At 40.8% G+C, this 20,107-nt stretch overlaps 3 protein-coding genes across 16 annotated transcripts in view; 1 reads left to right on the top strand and 2 right to left on the bottom strand.

Moving 5' to 3' along the window:
• The window catches only part of PECAM1 (platelet and endothelial cell adhesion molecule 1), a 31,365-nt gene extending 16,115 nt beyond the window's left edge, over nt 1-15,250 (bottom strand). For 5 of the 10 annotated variants that reach the window (XM_015879546.2, XM_015879550.2, XM_015879548.2 and 2 more), the window contains exons 1-9: nt 5,905-6,220; nt 5,724-5,750; nt 4,581-4,874; nt 3,837-4,136; nt 3,482-3,751; nt 2,851-3,111; nt 2,198-2,482; nt 900-1,181; nt 376-483 (exon numbers count right to left, since the gene is read on the bottom strand). In XM_015879546.2, the coding sequence (XP_015735032.1) occupies nt 376-483; nt 900-1,181; nt 2,198-2,482; nt 2,851-3,111; nt 3,482-3,751; nt 3,837-4,136; nt 4,581-4,874; nt 5,724-5,750; nt 5,905-5,938 (1,861 nt within the window). In that variant the 5' untranslated portion in view covers nt 5,939-6,220. Of the gene's footprint in view, nt 1-375; nt 484-899; nt 1,182-2,197; nt 2,483-2,850; nt 3,112-3,481; nt 3,752-3,836; nt 4,137-4,580; nt 4,875-5,723; nt 5,751-5,904; nt 6,223-8,085; nt 8,134-9,849; nt 9,967-13,554; nt 13,734-15,136 lie in introns of those variants that run through there. The other 5 variants (XM_015879547.2, XM_015879549.2, XM_032448215.1 and 2 more) reach the window with 4 other exon arrangements.
• MILR1 (mast cell immunoglobulin like receptor 1) lies at nt 10,056-16,408 on the top strand. Of its 5 annotated transcripts, XM_015879563.2 has the most exons (10): nt 10,056-10,343; nt 10,417-10,495; nt 11,493-11,537; nt 12,353-12,640; nt 13,035-13,319; nt 13,837-13,950; nt 14,359-14,448; nt 14,947-15,009; nt 15,322-15,378; nt 15,793-16,408. In XM_015879563.2, the coding sequence occupies exons 4-10, from the start codon at nt 12,406-12,408 to the stop codon at nt 15,816-15,818; spliced, it is 870 nt and encodes a 289-aa protein (XP_015735049.1). In that variant the 5' UTR covers nt 10,056-10,343; nt 10,417-10,495; nt 11,493-11,537; nt 12,353-12,405; the 3' UTR covers nt 15,819-16,408. The 5 variants fall into 5 exon arrangements, with proteins under 5 accessions (XP_015735049.1, XP_015735048.1, XP_015735046.1 ...); XM_015879562.2 differs by having other exon boundaries at nt 10,056-10,495; XM_015879559.2 differs by lacking the exons at nt 10,056-10,343; nt 10,417-10,495 and adding an exon at nt 11,064-11,405.
• On the bottom strand, nt 15,662-19,476 carry POLG2 (DNA polymerase gamma 2, accessory subunit). The gene is made up of 8 exons (XM_015879557.2): nt 18,608-19,476; nt 18,137-18,263; nt 17,882-17,987; nt 17,535-17,708; nt 16,936-17,076; nt 16,714-16,794; nt 16,047-16,147; nt 15,662-15,862 (listed from the first exon to the last, which is right to left on the bottom strand). Exons 1-8 carry the CDS (start codon nt 19,086-19,088, stop codon nt 15,697-15,699), a joined length of 1,377 nt encoding a protein of 458 aa, XP_015735043.1. The 5' UTR covers nt 19,089-19,476; the 3' UTR covers nt 15,662-15,696.
• Nucleotides 19,477-20,107: the final 631 nt, after the last annotated feature.

Raw genomic sequence — 20,107 nt, 5'->3', positions numbered from 1 at the left:
TCAAATCACCATAGCTCTATAATGGAGCAAAAAGCCCCTCAGTTCCCATTTGCCATTACACTGCAAGAGTCTCAATTCCAGGTCTGGAACTGCATCAGAACTGTGCGATTCTGGTCAGTCTCCACAAATGTTTGCTCCACTACTTTGTTTCCAGAACCTTTAGTGAGGTGTTATCCCATTCGGCCTAAAATACCTGAAAAACCAGCACACCTACAGCCTAATTTGGGCCACCCATACTTAAAGTGAATTTGTAGGTCTTAAAATCATATTTAGTCATCTCCTGAAGCCTCACCCCTAAAGGTTCTTTGCTCCTGAAACAATGCTTTAGCTGCCATACAGTAATCAGCAAAGAAATAGAAGGGAATCATTTATTACCATTTTTCTTCTTACACCAAAACCACCACACAGCAAGAATCACCACTCCTGCGATAGGTATTAGGACAAATGCAGTAATGACTCCTTTCTGCCAAGATGCTAATATGACTGGAAAGAAGAAAGACATGTTTTAGAGAGTAGTTACAGTGCCTGGTCATCATTACAAACTTCTGCAGTAAAAGGAGCTCTCATTTTACTATGAATTGGCCATTTTACATACTAGTGAAGATCGTTAAGGAGAATTGCATGCAAAGATCACAAGTGAACCTTTCTCTTGTGGCAAACAGTCTACAACAGCAGGTTGATTTTAGCTTGCATATAACATCCCTGGCTTTTGTTAAACTTTTGGATGTAGGTAAGATAATCTCTGTTTATAAGTGGTCCTTCTGTTTGACTTTATCAATGGTGGATCAAGAAAGTCAGTAGCACTTGGTAACCTCCATATACTCAATAACTTTTCAGACAACACAAGCCTTGTCTGCCATGATGGCAGAGTACACAGCCTATCACAAAATTTAACTTACCATTGATGGTTATTGGATGGCTTTTCACACTCACATTAGCTCGATTAGAAGCAATGCAGTAATACGACCCCGTGTCCTGCCTGCTCATCTCTTTCTTCTGCCACACAACTCTGTCTGCATGTTCACTTCTTTCAAATAAAAGAACATCATGATCAGTTTTTCTAAAAATCCTGAAGAGGATTGGCCAAGATCCTTCTTGCACAGCGCAGAGAAAAGTGGTATCACTGCCATCTTCCACCTCTCCATAAGGATTACTGCCCAAGCTGGCATTCCTGATGGGTACTACAAAGGAAGGTACTAATGAGCCAAATATCAGTGCTATTAAAAATAACTTTGACAATAAAATACTGCATTGTAGATATACTTGCTTTAATGTCATTTAATGTCATGCTAAACAGAGACTGAATGCACAGTATTAATCTTTCTGAAATATCTCTGTCAGACCACATCCTCAAAAATCACATTTCTTCAGTGAACTCAGAGAGAATCCACCTGTTAAGCACCAGCTTTTCCTCTTTAAAACCAAAACAGTTTGCATTACAGCTGTAACACAAAACTGAAAACTTTGTTATATCACCAGGATCTGAATCAGGAACTATCATGTGAAATCTTACTACCATCTGCTCTGAGAGAACCAAAAACATGTACAGAAAGAGTATAACGGTTAAAATTCTACTCAAACAAGACACTCTACCCTCTTAATGAAAGGGAAAAAACATACACAATAAGAGTTATCATATCAGTCTCCTGTAGGCCACTGCAGAACTGTTATTTGCATAAAGTTCTTTCTGATTTACTTTTTCCTCTCCCATATTCCAAATATCCTACTGCCACATTCAGCAGTGCAGTTCTGCTCTCACACTCTTTGCTGCAAGTCAATGAAGTTACTGTACACTAAGTTGAGCACAAAGGTAACTCATTGGTAGATCAGTCTTTGCTCACACACTGTACCACCTATTTGCAGATATGGCATAATTACAGGCTGACTTTCAGACTTATTAAGCAACTGCAGCTTCTAGTGCAAGATTAATAAATCATTTATGCTTTACCAATAAGACTAGTTGTATAATAAGATTTCAAGCCAGATACACTTGTTTATTTAAAGTAAACTCAGCTATAGTTAAATCAATTCAGAATACTACCAGGATTTTTATATTAGTGACGAGTAGCTTGTGATCACCAACCAGTTTTAATTCATTTTATAGACATTTTGCATCCATTTTGCTTAGTCTTTGAAGCATATGCTGCTTCAAAGAATCAAAAGATGTCATTAGACAAGAAAAACTGAACAGACTTACCTATTACTGTGATGTTGAGAATCTTGCTAGTTTTCATACCACTGGAGTGATGATTTCTAGCACCACATTTGTATTGTCCTTTATCATTTTGTCTAATATCTTCATCCAAGAATACAGCACATGTGTTATTAGTTACTATTTCTTTCCTTGCTTTATTTCCTTTGTAGAATGTGAATGTTATTGGTGGTGTTCCCATCGTTAAACAACAGGTTAACTTTACAGGCTTCCCCAGAACCACTTCTGGTAAACCACTGAAAACAGAAATACTTGGCATGGAAACTGGAGCTAAAATGAGAAGGAAAGGAAAAAAAAATATTGCCAATTACGTTGCATAAGGTCAGATCTCCACAGGTCCCTTCCAAACCCTACACTTCCGCGACTGTGATTATCTTCTATACAACAGACAGACACACACCTATGTGGCAAGCTTGCTCATTGACAGAATAGAAGCAGGGGTGATCTGAACAAGGCAAAGACATAGATAATAAAGCATATATGACTTACACTAAAGTAGCATACTAACAGAATGCAAAGAAAATGAAAAACAGGTCAGAAAAGCAGCTATGGATCATTCAAACTCCAGAGCTAGCTCTCTGCTCAGGAGAGCACTTTTATTTCACCAGCACTGGGTTCTAACATTTGTATCAACTCACCATAAACACGTATCGTTACAGGTTTGCTCTCCTTGACTATTTTGCTTACTTCAGCTTTACAGATATACGATCCAGTATCATTGACAGTAGCTCTCATAGTTAAGTTCCTAGAACTTCTCAATAAGACGTCTCCATTTGAATTTTTCCGTAAAATAGAGAAGCTGGCATTTTGAAAATCTTTAATGCTGCAACTCAAAGTCAATTCTTTATTTTCATCCAGGTTATTCATAGAAGCAACCAATATTGGCTTAGGGAATAACTCTGAAAATTAAAAAGAGAATCAGTTCATTCGAATACAGCATAAAAGAATGTGATCACATATCCCGAAGTGCACAGAAAGAAGGATGAAGTGGAAGTTTACAATCATGAAAACAAACAACAAGACAAAACATCATGCTATTGTAATACAAAAGTATTTTTCAAGGAAAACAGAAAGGCAGCAATAACCTGGAACCCACATCTCCTTTGTGTTAATTGAAATTATTAGCAACAGGTAAAAATCGGTAGCCCAAATGTAAACAGCCTTTCAATTAGGGAAAATTCTCTTTTGAATCTGGACATTACCTTTGCAAGTCTACCAAAATTAAATATTGTTCCACTGAGCAACATCTAAGATGAACAGAGGAGTTACCTGCCACAACAACATTCCGTGTGGTGGTTTTAGATGCTTTCCCTTCTTCCACCTTACAGAGGTATTCACCGCTGTCCTCTAGAGTAGCCACTGTAGAATATTTCAAAGTTGTCTGATCTCGTACACTGCTCAGTATTGTTTTATTCCTCAGAAGTATGATTTCAATGTCACGCATTTTGGCTACTACAGTAGAGCATTCAAATTGTATTTCTTTTCCTTCTGTAATGTTACTTGAGGGCTTGATGCGCAGAGTTGGCTTTATAAACGGTTCTGCAAGAGAATATATATACATAAAATCACAATCCAACTTATTAATTGTGGCAAGCAAAAGTATTTAAAAAACTAAGAAGCTTACCCTTGACTGTTATAAGTGTTCTGTTGCTGGGTTCTGAGGTTTCAAATTCAAACTTTACACTCCTCCTACCCAAACAGTCAAATTGTAAAATATTATCCCCTTCATCAACGGGAAATTCTATAACAGAAAAATTCCTCTGTAGTTCATATTTCAGTTTTTCTTTAGGTGTTGAATTCATCTTTATCTTCCGGAAAATGAAATGTAATGGAGGCACTTCTTCTGGCAGCTCACACCGTAATTTCACGACTTCGCCCTCAAAAACTTCTTTTTTCTCAGCGATCAAAATTGGTTTGGTCATTCCTTCGAGCAGAAAACAAAGCAAGAAACAGATCAATGCATCATCCTAAATCAAACTCTTGTCTTTGATGACTGTGGTAGCAATTTATGGCAGCAGGAAGAAAAAAATTGTTGGAAAGAACTAGGTTTGGGATTTTTTTTATGCTGCACTCCTGTGAACATTGGTGGCGCCTGTTTGCATAGAAGATAAAGAAACAAGATGGATGTAACATTGTCCAAAAAATAGCCCCCATGTGACTCCAGATTTGGTGATGGTTATCACAATATTATCATTTCATTTCTGTGCCTTTACATGAAGACTGAGCATGAAACTCTTGTAAAGCACCATGACAGCTACAGATTAAAAGTACTTTGCAAGATATCCTATTTAGCACTATAACTATTTACTCTCAGAGGTTGTTATCATTTTGTACCTTAGAAAACTGCCATGTTTGAAGGAATATTCACCTGTTACCCAAACATGTAGGGAATCACTGTATCTTATCTTTCCATCTGCTTCCACAGCACATTGGTAGTCTCCTGTATGTGAAGATCTGGCCATGGGTACTTCATATCGTGCATCTCCTTTTCCTGATACACTCATGAACACAAGTTTGCCATCCTTAAAAATTGTAATATTATGCTGCAAGTTGAAATTGGTACTTTTGCTAATATCAGCACGGCATATAACTGACATAGGAGCTCCATTCTTCACTTTGGCAGATGGCTGAACCTTGATATGAACTGCATTGAAGGTAAAAACTTGATGGAGAAAATAAAAAGAGTTACAGTTATTTTCAAATCATCCAACATAGCACTGTCACCTCAAGCTACTACATTTTAACCAGTAAAATTAATCCAATTTGGCCAGAACTGCTAAATTCCTTAAGAGACACTGAGGGTATTGGGATAGGCTTGCAGCAATTTCTTGGCTTTCCTTATTTCTGATGGCTTGTTGTCTCCAATTACAATTGCTAGGAGATCTGAACAAAATTGTGCATCTATCCTTGTTTGAGTAAATGAAATAATACAATGTAAGCCTGTTTAGAGTCGTATGAAATCCAAAGTCAATCCATCCCTAAGCATATAACTGGAGCCCCTGGATCTATTCCAGTATTTTTTCTGAAATTAAGGTTGTGCTGTTCAACAGCTTCCATTTAAACACATACTTCATTGACTCGGGATAATCCTAAACCCCTAGTTTAGGAAAACTGGAGTATAGTAGAATATATCTGGCTTCAGGGCATGCAAGCAAACACGTATGTGCCCATCTTGACGCTGTGGGCTGTCCTTAACATCACACTCATTAAGTAATCTCAATACAATCACAGGCAGAAGTAATGCCTCCATTTAATTTAGAATTTAAACTTGTCAGTTTGTGAAAAAAATATACTGAATACAATATTTTGACTACAAACAACAAAATAAAGTGACAACAGCAACAACCCCTCCACCCCCCACCCCCCCACCCAAATCCACAATAGCTAATTTGCTTTTGTAGAGCTGTAGTGCAGCAAACCAAACAAACTCTCATGTGTGCACATGTATAACCAATAAATTAGTTAAATTACCTCATTTAAATATGTACATGAGAAAACTATATTTACCTACCTCTTTCCTGAGCGCAAATTTCTGAACCTGGAAAGAAGTAAAAAGAAATATTCTATTTAGTTTATGGATAGAGCAACAGCAACAGACAACTATAACAAATAACACCACCAGCACAACAACAAAGCCACAGACAAGTCAGAAGAACAGGTACATGTCCACAAACAAACGTTATCAAACTTACACTGCAAGAAAATCACCAGAAGAGCAAGATACATCTCGTTCCTGGAGAACAGACACTTATTTCCAAAATAAAGCAATATTCATCATCCGAGGTGACGCCACCAGATTCCCAAATCAGATTTGCTTTATTTTGCTTTATGGTAATAGATCAAAATTTTCCATTAAAAATTGTAAGGTTTTGCAAATCTTCAGCAGAAACTGGCCAGGTCAAGTGATCGTTCCCATTACTGGAAATGGCAAACAATGAGAATCTATCTGCTGCTCACAGGCAGATTACTGCTCAGGAAGTGACTGGACTTTTCCTGAGGGCGCTACCAAATGCATTCGCTTTGTTTAATTTCTTAAGGTGTATTAACAAAAAAAAAAAACAAAAAAAACAAGAAGTTCCAGGGACATTTATCCTGCAGTTCCTGTCCATATATGGATATTTTTAACTCACGATTAACCATTTAAAAATACAAATTATATTCACTATTTGACTTTAGCAGATGTTTAGCAAACGTTTCTCTTTACCCTGAGACTAAACGTACAGGGTTATTCATTTTTCTCCTATCACTCCACACCTATGTCCGTCACCTTTGCTGTGGCACAGTTTTAATGTGGAGTTGGCAGTAAATTCAAATCAGTTCACAATCCACAGCTTCTCTAGGATTAGATTAGAATACTGACAGACAAACCTCTTCTACAACCATCACACATCAAAAACACAAACACACACAAGTTGTTATTTTGTGTAGCTGGGACTGGGCAAAACACACAGTTAGAAATGTTTAACCCCGGAATAAATGAACAGGCTGAACTTTCATTTCCCTGCAGAGATGTGAAGCAGCACTGGCAAGAAAAAAAAGAATTAAATAAAAAAGCAGAAATTGAACCGTGACCTCAGGAAAACACCCCACTTCAGCATTTGGCTCTCAATTTCTGTCGGTGTCTGCCTGAGATACAGCAAAATAAAATGAGGTACAATTCAGAACACCTGAATTACTGAACTTCCTTTAACAAAACGGAAGGGTCTTTTCCTGATTACAGAGGAAAGCCTAAGGAAAGTAAAAAGCCTGAAGACAAGTACATCAGTAGGCCAAGTTGCGCCGTGGAAGACTTATTTGTGAAGAAACCTGAAATGTAATCATTATCCAAAAAATCACAACCATGGCCAGTTTCTTGATGTTCAGATGGTGAGGGGGTGAGAGAACTGGGTGGAACAAGGACAGCAAGAAATGTGCAGAGATGCCGTCCTGTCCTTACTTTGGCACCGTGAATGTACATTTAATCTTAAATAATCTGACACTGCAGAAATGGCAGATTTAAGCAACAATTTAATTTTTCCAAATAATATTTACTTTATAACTTTAAAGAAATTCATTGTTCAGAACCTTTCAGTTATTCATCAGCCAGTACATGGCTATTACAGGGCTATTTTGCAAGGGGGAAGGGAATGCAGAGTGCACAGCATTCATAGCAGTTAATGACTAGGAAGTAAGCTGGATAACCAGCAATAGTATTTGTTCTGCTTACTCTGGACTGTTTGAAATATATGGCCAACAAAGACTGGTGGTTTGGCTGCTTCCCAAAAATGGTCTCCAGAGCCAGGTAGAGGAAAGGAGGAGGAGGACACAGAGCAGATGGAGAACAAAAGTTCGATAAATTTTGCTATTAATAACAATAATAATAATGATAATAATAGGAAGGAAGGAGATTTCCCCCTTGCTCTGTAAAAGAATTCAGCATGATACGGAAAGCTCAGAAAAACCACAGCACTCCTTCCCACCAGGGGACAAAGCCACAAAGAGGGAAAGAGAAATGGGTGGGAGCCAATACACTTCAGAGTGGTCCAGCACGACTGGGCTCAGAAGCAGGTCACATCAGCTTCTAGGATGAGCGAGGTCAGCAGTACAGTTTAATGGTGCACAGACCCAAGGCTGTTCAGATGCCACAAGTCAAGGATGCTCAGAAGACCTCTCAGTATAATTAGACTGTCATACTCTTAATAAAACCTCAGCATTACCCTGGAGAGAAAAATCTGACAGGTACTGGCCAAAATCTGAGAGGTAAGATCTACTGCAGAAATTCAACACAAAATATTATGTAACTTGACAGAAAAACACTCCAAAGGGGTCAGAACAGCTTGTGACCATCTTCCATTGTTAAACTGGAGATCATGTGGACATAAATATAAACTTACATGTACCTGTGCCAATGATCTTATTGTAATCTCTCAGGACACATCCTTCTGAAACAAAAATAGAAATTTATTCAAGTATACACAATTTAAATAACTCTTTTCAGTCCTTTATTGTATTTGTGGGAAAAGAGGGACTGATAAAAAAAGTGCAGCACAGTTTCTGAAGGAAACCAAAGAATTGGACACGATGCCCTTTGACACCAAGTGATTCTTTTTAAAGAGACCAATGAATCAAACCCTTAAATACTAAAGCTGTGCTCATCTGGGAATTCCTAGTTGCTGTTTCGGGTGCCTGGGTCCTTTGCTATTTATTTCGTTAAATACAACAATTCCTAAAAAGCTCTGATGCCCAACCAGAGCTTCACCTAAAATCCAAGTCAAAACCTGTTTCCCTAAGGATGAAATGCTGAATGAGAGCACAACACTGTGGGGCCATCAAAGCTCATTCCACACCATTTCAGCACACTGAATCTACTTTAAAAGCAACTAATCTCTACAGAAGGGCATCACCAAATGTCTGAGATCCAAGTCCATCTTTACTGATGTCAATACAAACTTCCAGTAACCAAATCAATAGTAGAAGAAGTAGCTCTGACTTCTAGTTGCCGTTGCTGACACCGAGGTTCCTTACAGCTGTGAACTACTTTGCTCTATTAACACTTCCCGTTTCAACATGCTCAGAGTTAACAGAATCACAACAAACGCCGTTGTTTTCACACGTCTACTCAGTTCCCTGGGGAACTGGGAACAAATTGCATTTGTTCTACATATATTTTTAGGGTATATTGTCTTCTCTTGAGTGTGAGACATTCACATCGTGTGTCTTCATTTTAAAAGCCTCCTCACATCTCCATAGAGAAGAAGAAATAATTTTAAAAGATGCAGATGTGAATATTTACGAAGGATGTTAAAGAAAGTGATTTATTTCCAGAAATCTATAAATTCTATCATTTATCTTAAAAACTGTGTATCTGTAAATCTGTGCTGCTCAGCCCGTTACGTTTCATAACAGTGCCATCTACTGGGTGAGGTCCACAGACTGAATCTAAAGACATTTTTTCCTCCTCCCCTCCCCCCTTTTTTTTTCCCTCCAATTAAACCAGTGTTTTACTCTGAAGCTTTTCCTTTAATTACTGATATCCAACACCTCCCCCATAGGGCAATATAAAACAGATATGGTAAAGTCATTGCAGGAACCAGACAGCTGGTACTGAGGGAATCCTGCTGAAGAATTCACGTTGCAGTGTTTCACCTGAATACTACAGTAGCCTATTATCACTATTTGGATCAATTCTTCCAAACCAATCTGTTGTAATACTGAAGTTCTTTCCCATCTTGTACATGTATAGTTGCAATGATCAGTATTTCCCAAGAGAAAGACATTTGCTCCCATTTCAAGTCCTAAACCCAAATTTTAAGAGAAAATAAAACTTGTGAGGACACAGATGCACTGAACAATGGGATAGATTCCAGATGCCCTGCACTTCATGAGGCAACTTCGACTCTCAGTTGAAGGCCTGGAGACGACTAAACTTCTTTCTTTGAAAGGGCACGGACAGATTCTCAATAACTGTTTCCCACCACAGAGACACACACCAAATAAAACTCCTTCTTTGGAAAAAAAGAGCAAAACTAAACCATTTGAGTCTGGGAAACACGTCCCAAGTGCCAGGAGCTGTGCAAGGCAGCTGCCCACTGCCCCCCCAGAGAGAAGTGTGCAACACCACACTGCCTCCTGCACACCTCTCCTCCTTCACCACCCACCTGCAAGTGCCTGAGGAGCTGTGCTGGGACAAAGAGCAGCTTGCTGCAACAGGAAAATGCTGAAATGCTCCCAGTTCCTCTCTCGACATCTGCATTTCTACATACGCTTCCTGCCAGCTGCAAAATAAATATTTGTCTTGTGGTTAATTGTCATCATTTCCACACAAGAAATGCAGGCAGGGATGAAGATTGGCTTGAAGGAAATTAAATATTTAAAAAAAGAAGAAGAAGAAGAAGGAAGTTGTGAGGAAATTTTGCAGCGCTGCAGCACACCAGGCTTGTTGCCTCCAGAGATGGAAGAACTGATGAGAAATAAGACAAGACACACAATAGCACTTCAAGACACTGACTGCATTTCTAGTTCCTTATTCACATGGTCAGGACCTGGAGTTCTTCCAAAGGCATTGCCTATACATAAACACGGACAACATTACTGTTGCATACATTAGGAACACCGGGAACAGCAGAGCAACCAGGATGCTGCTCTGTCAAATGTAAGCTCTGATTGGAGATTGTAGCAATTCTGGGCTGCCTGTGAATTTGCAACTAATACTTCCTAATATCCAGATTCTCAGTTCTGACCACTGGGCCTCAGGCCGAAAACAATACTGAAGAAAGAAGAATCAAAGGACAGACCCATGGAGAGGTAAAACCAGTGGCTTTTTCACCTACACTAATAGAACTGACCAAAACAAAATACTAGTTCATGCCATGGAACATTAGCTAAAGATTTACGATGCCCAGAGGCACAGGATGATGCACTGTGAACATCTACTTGCTGAAAGTTTAAAGTAGCAGCTTTGTATTAGTGATGAGATTACCAAATTAGTGATGAATTTGTTGTGCAGTGATATTGACCTCAAGTCTGTGATGAGATCTGTACCGTTTACTGTGAGATCTTACTTCCTCATAGCTGAATATCTGAAGTTTGTTCAAAATGTTTGCTTAATGGACTAGTTCTCCAGGAATATTTCTTACCATCTTAAAAGTCCCACAAATTAAGTCCTATTTTTTGGTCATTTTTTTAATATGGGAGTACTGATAAAAAATAGAAACCACATCCTCCCTTAGTCTCAGTCATATGCTACCAGAGGATCTCATGCATTCTCTCCAGCAAATGTGTGACTATGAGATATGAACTGATGATCTCATTCTTTTGTAAGAACAATACTAAAAATAATCTATAATAATATATTCTTGTATACTACATGGAAGCAGCTCTATTACACAGCTCTCAAACATGAAAACATTGATCACATTGGCTACATCTAAGAACAACTCGACATTAACATCCAGTCATATTCCAAACTGCTCTTCCTTTCTCTTCTTCTTTTTCTTCTGTGCACAACTCTAAGATGACCATCATAGGCAGAACATAAATCTTTACGCAAATATCAACAGCAAAGATCAGTGCTATTTCCATATTTAGGACTTCCTCAACTGCTAGAGCCACTCCTCTAAGATCCCTTTAGTGTAACTCCAGCAGCTACCTCGTACCAGCTTCATTTTGGAAAAAAAAAATATGTTTTTTTTCACATTTCTGCTGTTTTCTTACCGTAAGCCAAGGACATTCCTTGCACACATTACAAATGCTTCTAAATCAGAACCACCATTTCCTGTCTTACAGTTTTCTTCTCTTCTAGCTCAAACCTCTCAGCAGATTCAGAATGCGACTGCACACTGCAGAGGTAGGCTGAGTTTTTTTTTCAGTTTTGGGACATGGGCTGAAATCAACAGAAAATGGGGAAGGTATTTAAAGTGACAGGAGCCTTCATGTAAGACTAAATCTTTTGCCCCCGGGCTGCACTGAGATGTTTGGCAAGCTTCTATACAAAGCTAACTTTACTAACCTACACTTCTATGTACATTGAAAATTGCCTGAAGGTATCAAGGTGTCTTTTCTCCCTCTAGAAGAGTTGGAATTTATCTTAGACTGATGTATTACCAATTTATATGAGAAGACAAGGCAAGCTTTTCTTAGATACACATTACTGTTATCTCATAAAAGCAAAAATAATTTGATAACAAAATCAAAGCTCTGATTGCTTCTATTTGAAAGTCAGAGAAAATAGAAGTTCAGTCTTATGTGAGATTAACTCTGCCTGTTTACACATGGTCACTGACAAAACACTGCTTTCACTTTTAGATGCACATGCTGCCTCTTCACAACCTTATAAAGTTACTTTCTCCTACAATCAACACCCCATAATATTTCTCTTTTATTGTTCAATTATTTTAATTAGTTCAAAAGTTTTTCTTTGGTTCATCCAGCTACATCTGTTGGCTCTCTCCTGTAGATGAAAAATGCGTGCCTTCATAAAGTGTTTGAAGCTCCACATTGATAACTTGTTGTGGTGCTTGTTATTGGAAGTAGGAAATGTAGGAAAAAAATAAACATTATTTCAATAGAATTAAGTACAGCCTACATGTCAGCATGCTTTGGGAATAACCTGGGGCATTTGTGGATGACAGGTGAACTCATACACAAGTTTCTTCTTCCCAGAGGTCCTTTCCAACCCCAGGCTGACACCTCTTCATGGTACTTTGGAAGTAGTGATGTACCAGAACGTAAGCCTCTCCTGTCACTCAGACTCTGGATCTCCTCCTATCAGATATACACTATTTAAACAAAGACAACAGGTATCTGCTTTAAATAGGACAGACTTGACTCCAGTTGTGTTTAACTTAACTATCAATTCTGCCAGTGATCTGGGGGAATACAAGTGCAAAGCTGAGAATGAAATCTCCAATGGTGAAAAATACAGCAGAAGTCTCAACTTTACACTTAAAGGTATGTCTTGCTGTATTGATTTTCAGCACATTTTGTTTTATTGGATACAAGGAAGAAATTTTTCACAACAAAGGTGGTGAGGCATTGGAACAGGTTGCCCAGAGAATGCCCCATCATTGGAAATGTTAAAAGTCAGGTTGGAAAGGGCTTTGAAAAACCTGATCTAGTAAAAATATCCTTCCTTGATGATGGAGCTGAACTACTGCAAACTGCTCCAACTACCTCAGGAGTCAGCAGTGCTGTTCTGGTATGTCTCACTGAATACTTCATCCTTTGCAAGCATCTCTTCCTCTAATGTTGCTGCTTAATTAAGAGTCTTGCTTTGGAGTTTGCTCTGTAATCAGCACTGAAGTCTGCTCAGGTTCTTTTTGTTGCTGTTGTTTGTTTTTTACAGAGCCAGTTTCCAAACCAGTGCTGAGCTCACCCAGTTCCCAAGCAAAGAAAGGCCAAACTGTGACCTTGTCCTGCATCTCAGAGAAAGGCTCTCTCCCTATCACATACACATTCTTCAAAGGCAGACAGAGGATCCAGCCCCCGGTGAAGATGCAGACAAGGGAAGCAGCAGTGATTTCTGTACTTATCGAATCCTCTAGTGACTTTGGAATCTATAGTTGCAAAGCTCAAAATAGCTTTCGCAATAATACAAAATACAGCAACAGTTTCAATTTGACATTAGCAGGTATGTATGTATTACACAATATACCACTGCCAACAAACAACCAAGGACAGAATATAGTACGAATGAAACTATTTAGCCAGAAACCTTATTCCTGCAATGTAACACTAAAAGTATAATGAGTTTAAGAGTAATTTTAAAAACTGAGTTACTTTTAAATGAGTGCAAAAAGACAATAACACGTAGCCTAGATAGTAGTAGTAGGAGTGACTCTGAAGGATGAGTGTCAAAGACTCACTTTTAGAAGAGATCCCTGGTCCACTTCACTCTGCCCTGGGGAGATCCTAGTTTCCCTTTTCTCTCTGATTTCTATGACAGGGAGGATCATTGGCAGCAGCATCCTCCCCTCCTTCAGCTCTGGTGGTTGTGTGCAATTTGCACTCTGAGTAGGTCTGTTAACCACAGCTAAACCAAAAGCTGAAAGAAACACAAAGTTGTGATTTTAGCTGGCAGAAAATACTTCTAATACAAAATATCATTTCCTTACATAATCACTTATGTTTCTTTTTTCTTTTTTCAGAAGAGAGAAGCAATTCTCAACCCCTGATCATATCCCTTGTACTGATCTTACTACTGTTAGCAATAGGATTTGCTCTGGCAATTCCATTTTTCATAATTCCTTCATATAAAGCAAGTGAGTTATTTGAATGTCTGTTTCATTTTCTGGAAGGGCTGGTATATGTTTTAGTACATTCTAGTGTGCAAATATGTTACAAGTTACAGCCTTGTATCTTAGGAGGTTGTTAACTCTCCTTTTAACTAGTCCGGGTGTAAAGACATTCAGTGTAAGACTTCTACAGCCATTTTCAATGACAGGCATGAAATTAGGGAGGCAAAGAAATAGCTAAAATAAGACAAATACTGAAAGGAAATGGGTGTTCTTATTTCTAGTAAGAAAACTCTATTAAAAATGTCTCTGTTAAGGAAAGATGTTGTTTTCATGATCAGTATCAAAGTATTCAAAAAATAATATGGAAATGTTAAATCACCCCTAAGATAAATAGATCCGTGCACATGGTTGGCTTTTGTTTTGTTTTTGCAGAAAAATTTGCACCTACTACATCCTCAACTGGCCATAATTCAACAGAGAGAGTAGAAGAGTCAGAAGACTATGTCACATACGCAGAGATTGGCAAGTTCACATCACTTTCCACATAGCCACAAAACTTAAATGCAGGAGTTTGGTTTAAGAACGTTCTTGTACTATGCACAGCAAGTATGGACCAAATCCTTTGCACACAGCAGAAAGAGCAGGAGGGAACACTTGCCAAGTGAGCTGCTAGTGCTCCTACTGACCATGCCATGGCAGGTGCAACTCAACATCCACCTACTGGGCACTGCCTGCCATGCAGCCAAAACCACACTGATGAAATGCACTGAAGTTCCATACCAACATCTACCACAAATAGAAATAAAACGGAGAACTGCTTTTGGTAACTTACAGTGAGGATAGGAACAGCCATTACAGGGGAAAGGAAAAGTAGGGGAGGATAAGTAAACCAGAGGGGCAGTGCTCATTAATTAAGAGCCAAAAACAGGCTACAAACAAGTTGCAGCAAAACCAAACACAGCTCCTGCATTCTGTTCAATCGTTTGTAACTGAGTTAACCACTGCTCCTCTTTAATCCAGAGCCAATTCAACCAGGAGAAGAATATGTCAACCTCTCTGTTATTAGAAGAAGAGATGAACAAGGTGAGAACAATATTTTGTAGCAGCGGAATATCCCAATCTGCACAAACGTGTTTGGGGTGGATTAGGGTTGGAACAGCAGAGAGTAGAGGTGAACAGTAGCAGTTACATACTGAAAGTGCTAACTTACCATGGAAAATATACTGATGTAACTTTATCTAAGCTAGAGGGGGAAAGATTAAACAGCTTAACTTTGGAACCATGCAGGAGATGTTACTAGCAACCAAGTTGCTGATGGTGTATTAATTCTTCTGCTGTGTATCTTTACTAAAAAAAAAACAAAAAACCACACAAATTATTTTACTCTTTTCACAGAGAACAGAGCATGTGCTACAATCTACTCAAAGGTCCTCATCAGAGATGGAGCACAAGGTAACATGGCCTGTGTCATTAACTCAATTACATATTTCTAAAGAATCTCGCAGTTCTCCCATACTTAGAGGTACCACCACATCTGCTCAGAGATAACGTGTAGGTACTGACTGCCTGGCCTCTATTTAACAGGTCACAATTAGTTGTCTACTACTAAGAAAAATCCTTAAGTCCTTAACCTGGATGACAAAGATTTGACAGAAAATTGATACATTGAGTTTTAGCAGAACTCTTTGCAAAATGCCTAAATCTGTGACCTCTGAAATCATTTCAGGCACAGACATTTACAAAAGTTACTTTTATTAGATAGATTTAAGTTTATACATTTTTAGCCGATTCTATATACTTAATTAAAAAGTCTTTCAACCTAGAAATGTGCATCATTTCCTTCATGGTAGTGTCTCTGCTTCTCAGCTGGACCACTCCATTCTCCAGAGTAGAATCGCTTATCAAGACCATGAAGAGAACACTCATCTCATCATACCTGCAAAGAAAAGATCACACCCATGACTGCTTTTGATGTATGAAATTTCAGATACATTATGTACCGTAACCTGAGCGAATTTATTCCGGCTATAATGCACTACGTTCAGCGTCAAAACACTCATTTTCTTATGAACATCCCTTGCTTTCCTGACTACATTTCTTTAAATTATGTTTCTCCTTACTTTGTGTAAAGCTGCTCCAGAGATGCCTGGGTGGTGTCAAGATAACCCGGCCAGACAGCAATTCTATTTTCAGACAGTTCATTGAACAATCCTTGACAAACCTGTGTTTATTTAAGAAAAAAAAGTAAAAAAGAACAATTTTGAGAATCTAGAAACAAATCAAACTCTATTACTTGCAATATTAGCATTCCTCGTTGGTATTAATGCACTGGCTGAAATGATCTCAGAGTGGAAAGCAGTTTGGCAATTAAATCTCAATTTTTATCTAACAAACACAAGTTTCCTCCCTTCTGTGGAGACAGACTTAAGTAAAAAAATAAAGAATCTTAAAATCTGAAGATGCAAACCATGAGTTAAGATAAGATTAAGAGCCTGAGAGGGATTTTGTTATTTATTTCACTTATTTTTTTCTTGAAACAAATTCAAACTTACTAATAGTACTAAAATTAGTGTGTTAAAGCAGAAACGGCATCTGCTTCCCCACTGTACTCCTTCAGCAATGACTCCCAAGCTCAGTGTGGAGGAAGCATTATGAAATATGTACAAATAGGAATCTCAGAATTGAAATAGCAGCGTGACTTTCACCAACATAAACAGCGCCTGACTTTCAGCTGAAAGTCACATGGGAAGTTAGCACTATATATTAACATATGTTCTCTCCACTTACCTGTCGCAGCTCTGTTGTTGGACCTTTCCCTACATCCAAAGCCACTTTGATAGGTGTTAAACAAGGATGAAGTTTGAGTACCTAATAATTTCACAGAAAGCCAGAGATTACTAAGTATGTAATTAAAACATTAGTAAGTATGACCTAGGATGTGATTTCTGGCACTCAGGCCCAGTACTTAAGCACATCCCTCCATCATCCACTCTCCCTTTCAGTAGTTACCTTTCTCTGGGAACTTTTCTTTGTTGTCAGTGAATTCTCAGCCAGCTGCAAAGAATCAAAGAGATAAGCTAATGCTCCTAGGTCCAGATTTCCACTCACAGACAGAACATGAGGCAGAACACTCCTCCTTCCATCCCGGCCCTGATGAGGAAAAATACAATAAATTATAAAAGCCACCAACCAATCAACCGTGATGGGGTGGATGCCTGAAAGATGCCTCGGGGGGTCTTTTATTTACTTTACATTTAAGGAGGCACTGAGCTAAAACACTCTTCTTATATTCAGACATACCTTACAATCAGCTGCATTTTAAAGTTACTGGCAACACTAGCATGTAACACAGTAACTCAAGTAGCTTGTAACAAAGAGAATACAGCTCACTGCTGATTTCAATGCATTAACTCCATGCATAAACAATGTAGCATCACTATTTTGTCTCCTTATGAAAATAGCATCTGCCACAGAAGGTCTGATAGCAGCATATCGTTTATACTGATCTTACCAGAAAAGAAATAGTCACACAATAAACAACTGGATCAACAAATAAAACATCTCATCTTTATCATAAAAGATTCTCAACAGGGTAAGGTAATGCTTACCAGTAACTTCGATCTATCCCCTGGGTACATCTGTAACAGTTCAGTGTCACCAAGGTTTTTCAATGTTTCTATTGTTTCCGTCCCCCAAGGAAAGTCATAATGCAAATTAAATCCCCGTCTTCCTTCTTCATCCTGAAAGTCGCTGCTGCTGAAGTTGGATGGGCCCACTGCAAACTGAAAACCAAAGATATAAGAGGTTTTCTACTACTGTGAATGCTGTATTAACTACAAAAAGCACAGCTGTGATGGCAACAGGCAGCTGTGAAAAAACAAAGGAGCAGAACAAGACTGGCCATACACAACATAACATGCCATAACTGGCCATACACATAACAGACCACTGTTACCTTTCTCCACCATTGCAGTCTCTGACGTAACCAATAATCCAGCCACTGTCCTGCAGTTCTGGGAGAGCTAAACCATGTAAGTAACGATGTTGTCCTTTCTCCTATTCTTTAAACAATAGCAAGGTCAGCAAGTTAACTCCTTCAAAAACAACAGGAAAGAAGCAAGAAACAGTTTTCAAGAGTAATCCAAGTTGAAACAACTAAGCATGCTTGTTTGGGGTGTGAAAGGGGATTTATCACTCTTTATTAGTCTACCTTCTGAGCTTATCGTTGTGTTGTTCACCGCCTGGGATGGAGTGGAAACATACTCCAACTTCAGCAAGGCCGCAGGGCAGTCTCTTGTTCACAAGCTCTAGGCAGCTCACATACTGTGCCAACGCACCTGCCAACAGACAAACCAGGTATTTTAACCACAGTAGAGATGAACACGGTACGTTAGTTTATCCACAGGAGGAAATGACTGCAATAATAATGATTTCAGACCTCACTGCTACACACTGCTTGTGCTTTAGCATCGAGCTGTACCTTGTGTCGTGCACACGAGCTCAGCAGCCCACAGCCCTCACTGCAGGGCAAGGTGTGAAGGACACACCGTCACTGCTGCTCTGCTTATATGACACTGTCCCACCGCGCTGCCACAACCGGGCAGTGAGTTCCCCTGAACGCGGCTGTGAACGGCCCGGGCCGCCCGAGCTGAGCAGCGCTGCGGTGTCGGTGTGTCCGTACCGTGCAGCAGACTGTCCCTGAGCACTCCGGCACTGCCCAGCGCTTCTCTCAGATCCGCCCCGCCGCGCTCGGTGCTGCAGCCCCCGCTGTGCAGAACTTGATGCAGCGTTTCCGAGTGCAGCAGCCGCGGGGCGGTGCTGGTGTCTGCGGGGTGTCCGTGCAGCGGGGAATCCACGGGCAGCACCTGCTCCCTGCGGCCCCGCACCGCGTCCCACCACAGCGCGCACAGGTTGCCCCGCAGCTCCACGCCCAGCGGCCCGAAGCGGAGCGGCGCGTCCCGGGCCCACGGGAACGGCTCGGCCCGCAGGAAATGGCGCCTCCGGCACAGCGCCACCAGCTGCTCCTCACGGCCGCTCGCCGCATCGCCGCCGGACTCCGCGTAGGGCCGGACCGGAGGGACAACATCCAGCCCGTGGGCGGTGAGCGGCCTGAGGAGAGACGGGCTGCACAGACGGTGCCCTGGGCGGCAGCACAGCGCCATGATCACAGCGCCATGATCACGGCGCCATGTTTCTTCACAGCGCCACGGTCAGGAAGCGGCGCTGGCGCGCGGCCGTGCACGAGGCGGGAACATGGCGGTGCGCACGCGCACTGTGCCGCCTGCAGCCCGCCAACAGCCGGAGGAGCCGCACGACGGGCTGAGCGCGGCACCGCACAGCGGGGAAACAGCAGCGCAAAGTGCCCACAGAGCAACTCGGAACTGCACGAGGCTGCGAAGCAAAAATAAAACCCCTAACACTTAACGTAGGTCTGCTCAGAGCGGCTGCACGAGCTGAGCGTGCTGTGCAGCGATACGTGGCTGCTGCTGAGGAACAGAGAGCTGCGCGCGGGAAACGCGCCGCGGGGCAGGGAAAGCACGCCAGCAGCAAACAGTCAGCAGCAACCAGCAGCAAACAGCAGCAAACAGCAGCAAACAGCAGCAAACAGCCACAGCCCCGCCGCGCTGCAATGGAAAATTCCACGCACGCCTGATGACGGTTTTGTAGCGCTGCCAGCGGGCGGAGCTGAAGCAAATCCGGCTGTAGGAAGGCGGCAGCGATGGGCTCAGGGCTGTTACGGCTCAGCCGGTCGCGGTGCCCTTAAGCACAGGCCCACGGGGCTGAGCGCACAGCGTTAGTAGGGCAGTGGGGCAGAGAAAAACACCGCTTAGAACATGCCGGTCTGATCCGGAACCGGTTCCGTTGCACTGAGAACTACGGAAGATTTAAGTGCAAACGTTGAGGGCATGGGGAACAGTGTGACTTTAATGGGGAAAATAAACCCCCTGAAGCACACAGGCCTTGTAACCCACACATAGAAGCAAAATAGAAGCAGGGCGCTGCATTATTTCACTGCCATCATTAAACACAGATGTGAACCAGGAATCTCAGACCTTCAAACCCTGCACTGTGTGTTATTCAGCTCAGGGCTGTCACACAGCACCTCTCAGCTGCGTGCAGCTCAACCAGGGGTTGGTGCTATTCCCTGTCAGAAAACCTGCTTGTTCTTCACAGCTCAGAG

This window comes from Coturnix japonica, chromosome 18, assembly GCF_001577835.2.
Source record: "Coturnix japonica isolate 7356 chromosome 18, Coturnix japonica 2.1, whole genome shotgun sequence".
In the NCBI taxonomy this organism is placed as follows: Eukaryota; Metazoa; Chordata; class Aves; order Galliformes; family Phasianidae; genus Coturnix; species Coturnix japonica.
Note: the sequence above shows the minus strand (reverse complement) of the source record. Positions and strands in the feature narration are given on the sequence as shown.

Bases quoted from the DNA above. Each gene is read 5' to 3' on its own strand.
- POLG2 (XM_015879557.2), bottom strand. From the start codon at position 19,088: ATGGCGCTGTGCTGCCGCCCAGGGCACCGTCTGTGCAGCCCGTCTCTC. The intron at 17,988-18,136 runs GTAGACTAATAA...TATTGTTTAAAG, and splicing joins CACAACGATAAGCTCAGAAG to AATAGGAGAAAGGACAACAT. The intron at 16,795-16,935 runs GTAACTACTGAA...TGAAATTATTAG, and splicing joins AGAAAAGTTCCCAGAGAAAG to GTACTCAAACTTCATCCTTG.
- MILR1 (XM_015879558.2), top strand. From the start codon at position 11,372: ATGTTTTTTTTCACATTTCTGCTGTTTTCTTACCGTAAGCCAAGGACA. The intron at 13,951-14,358 runs GTGAGTTATTTG...TTGTTTTTGCAG, and splicing joins AATTCCTTCATATAAAGCAA to AAAAATTTGCACCTACTACA. The intron at 14,449-14,946 runs GCAAGTTCACAT...TCTTTAATCCAG, and splicing joins TGTCACATACGCAGAGATTG to AGCCAATTCAACCAGGAGAA.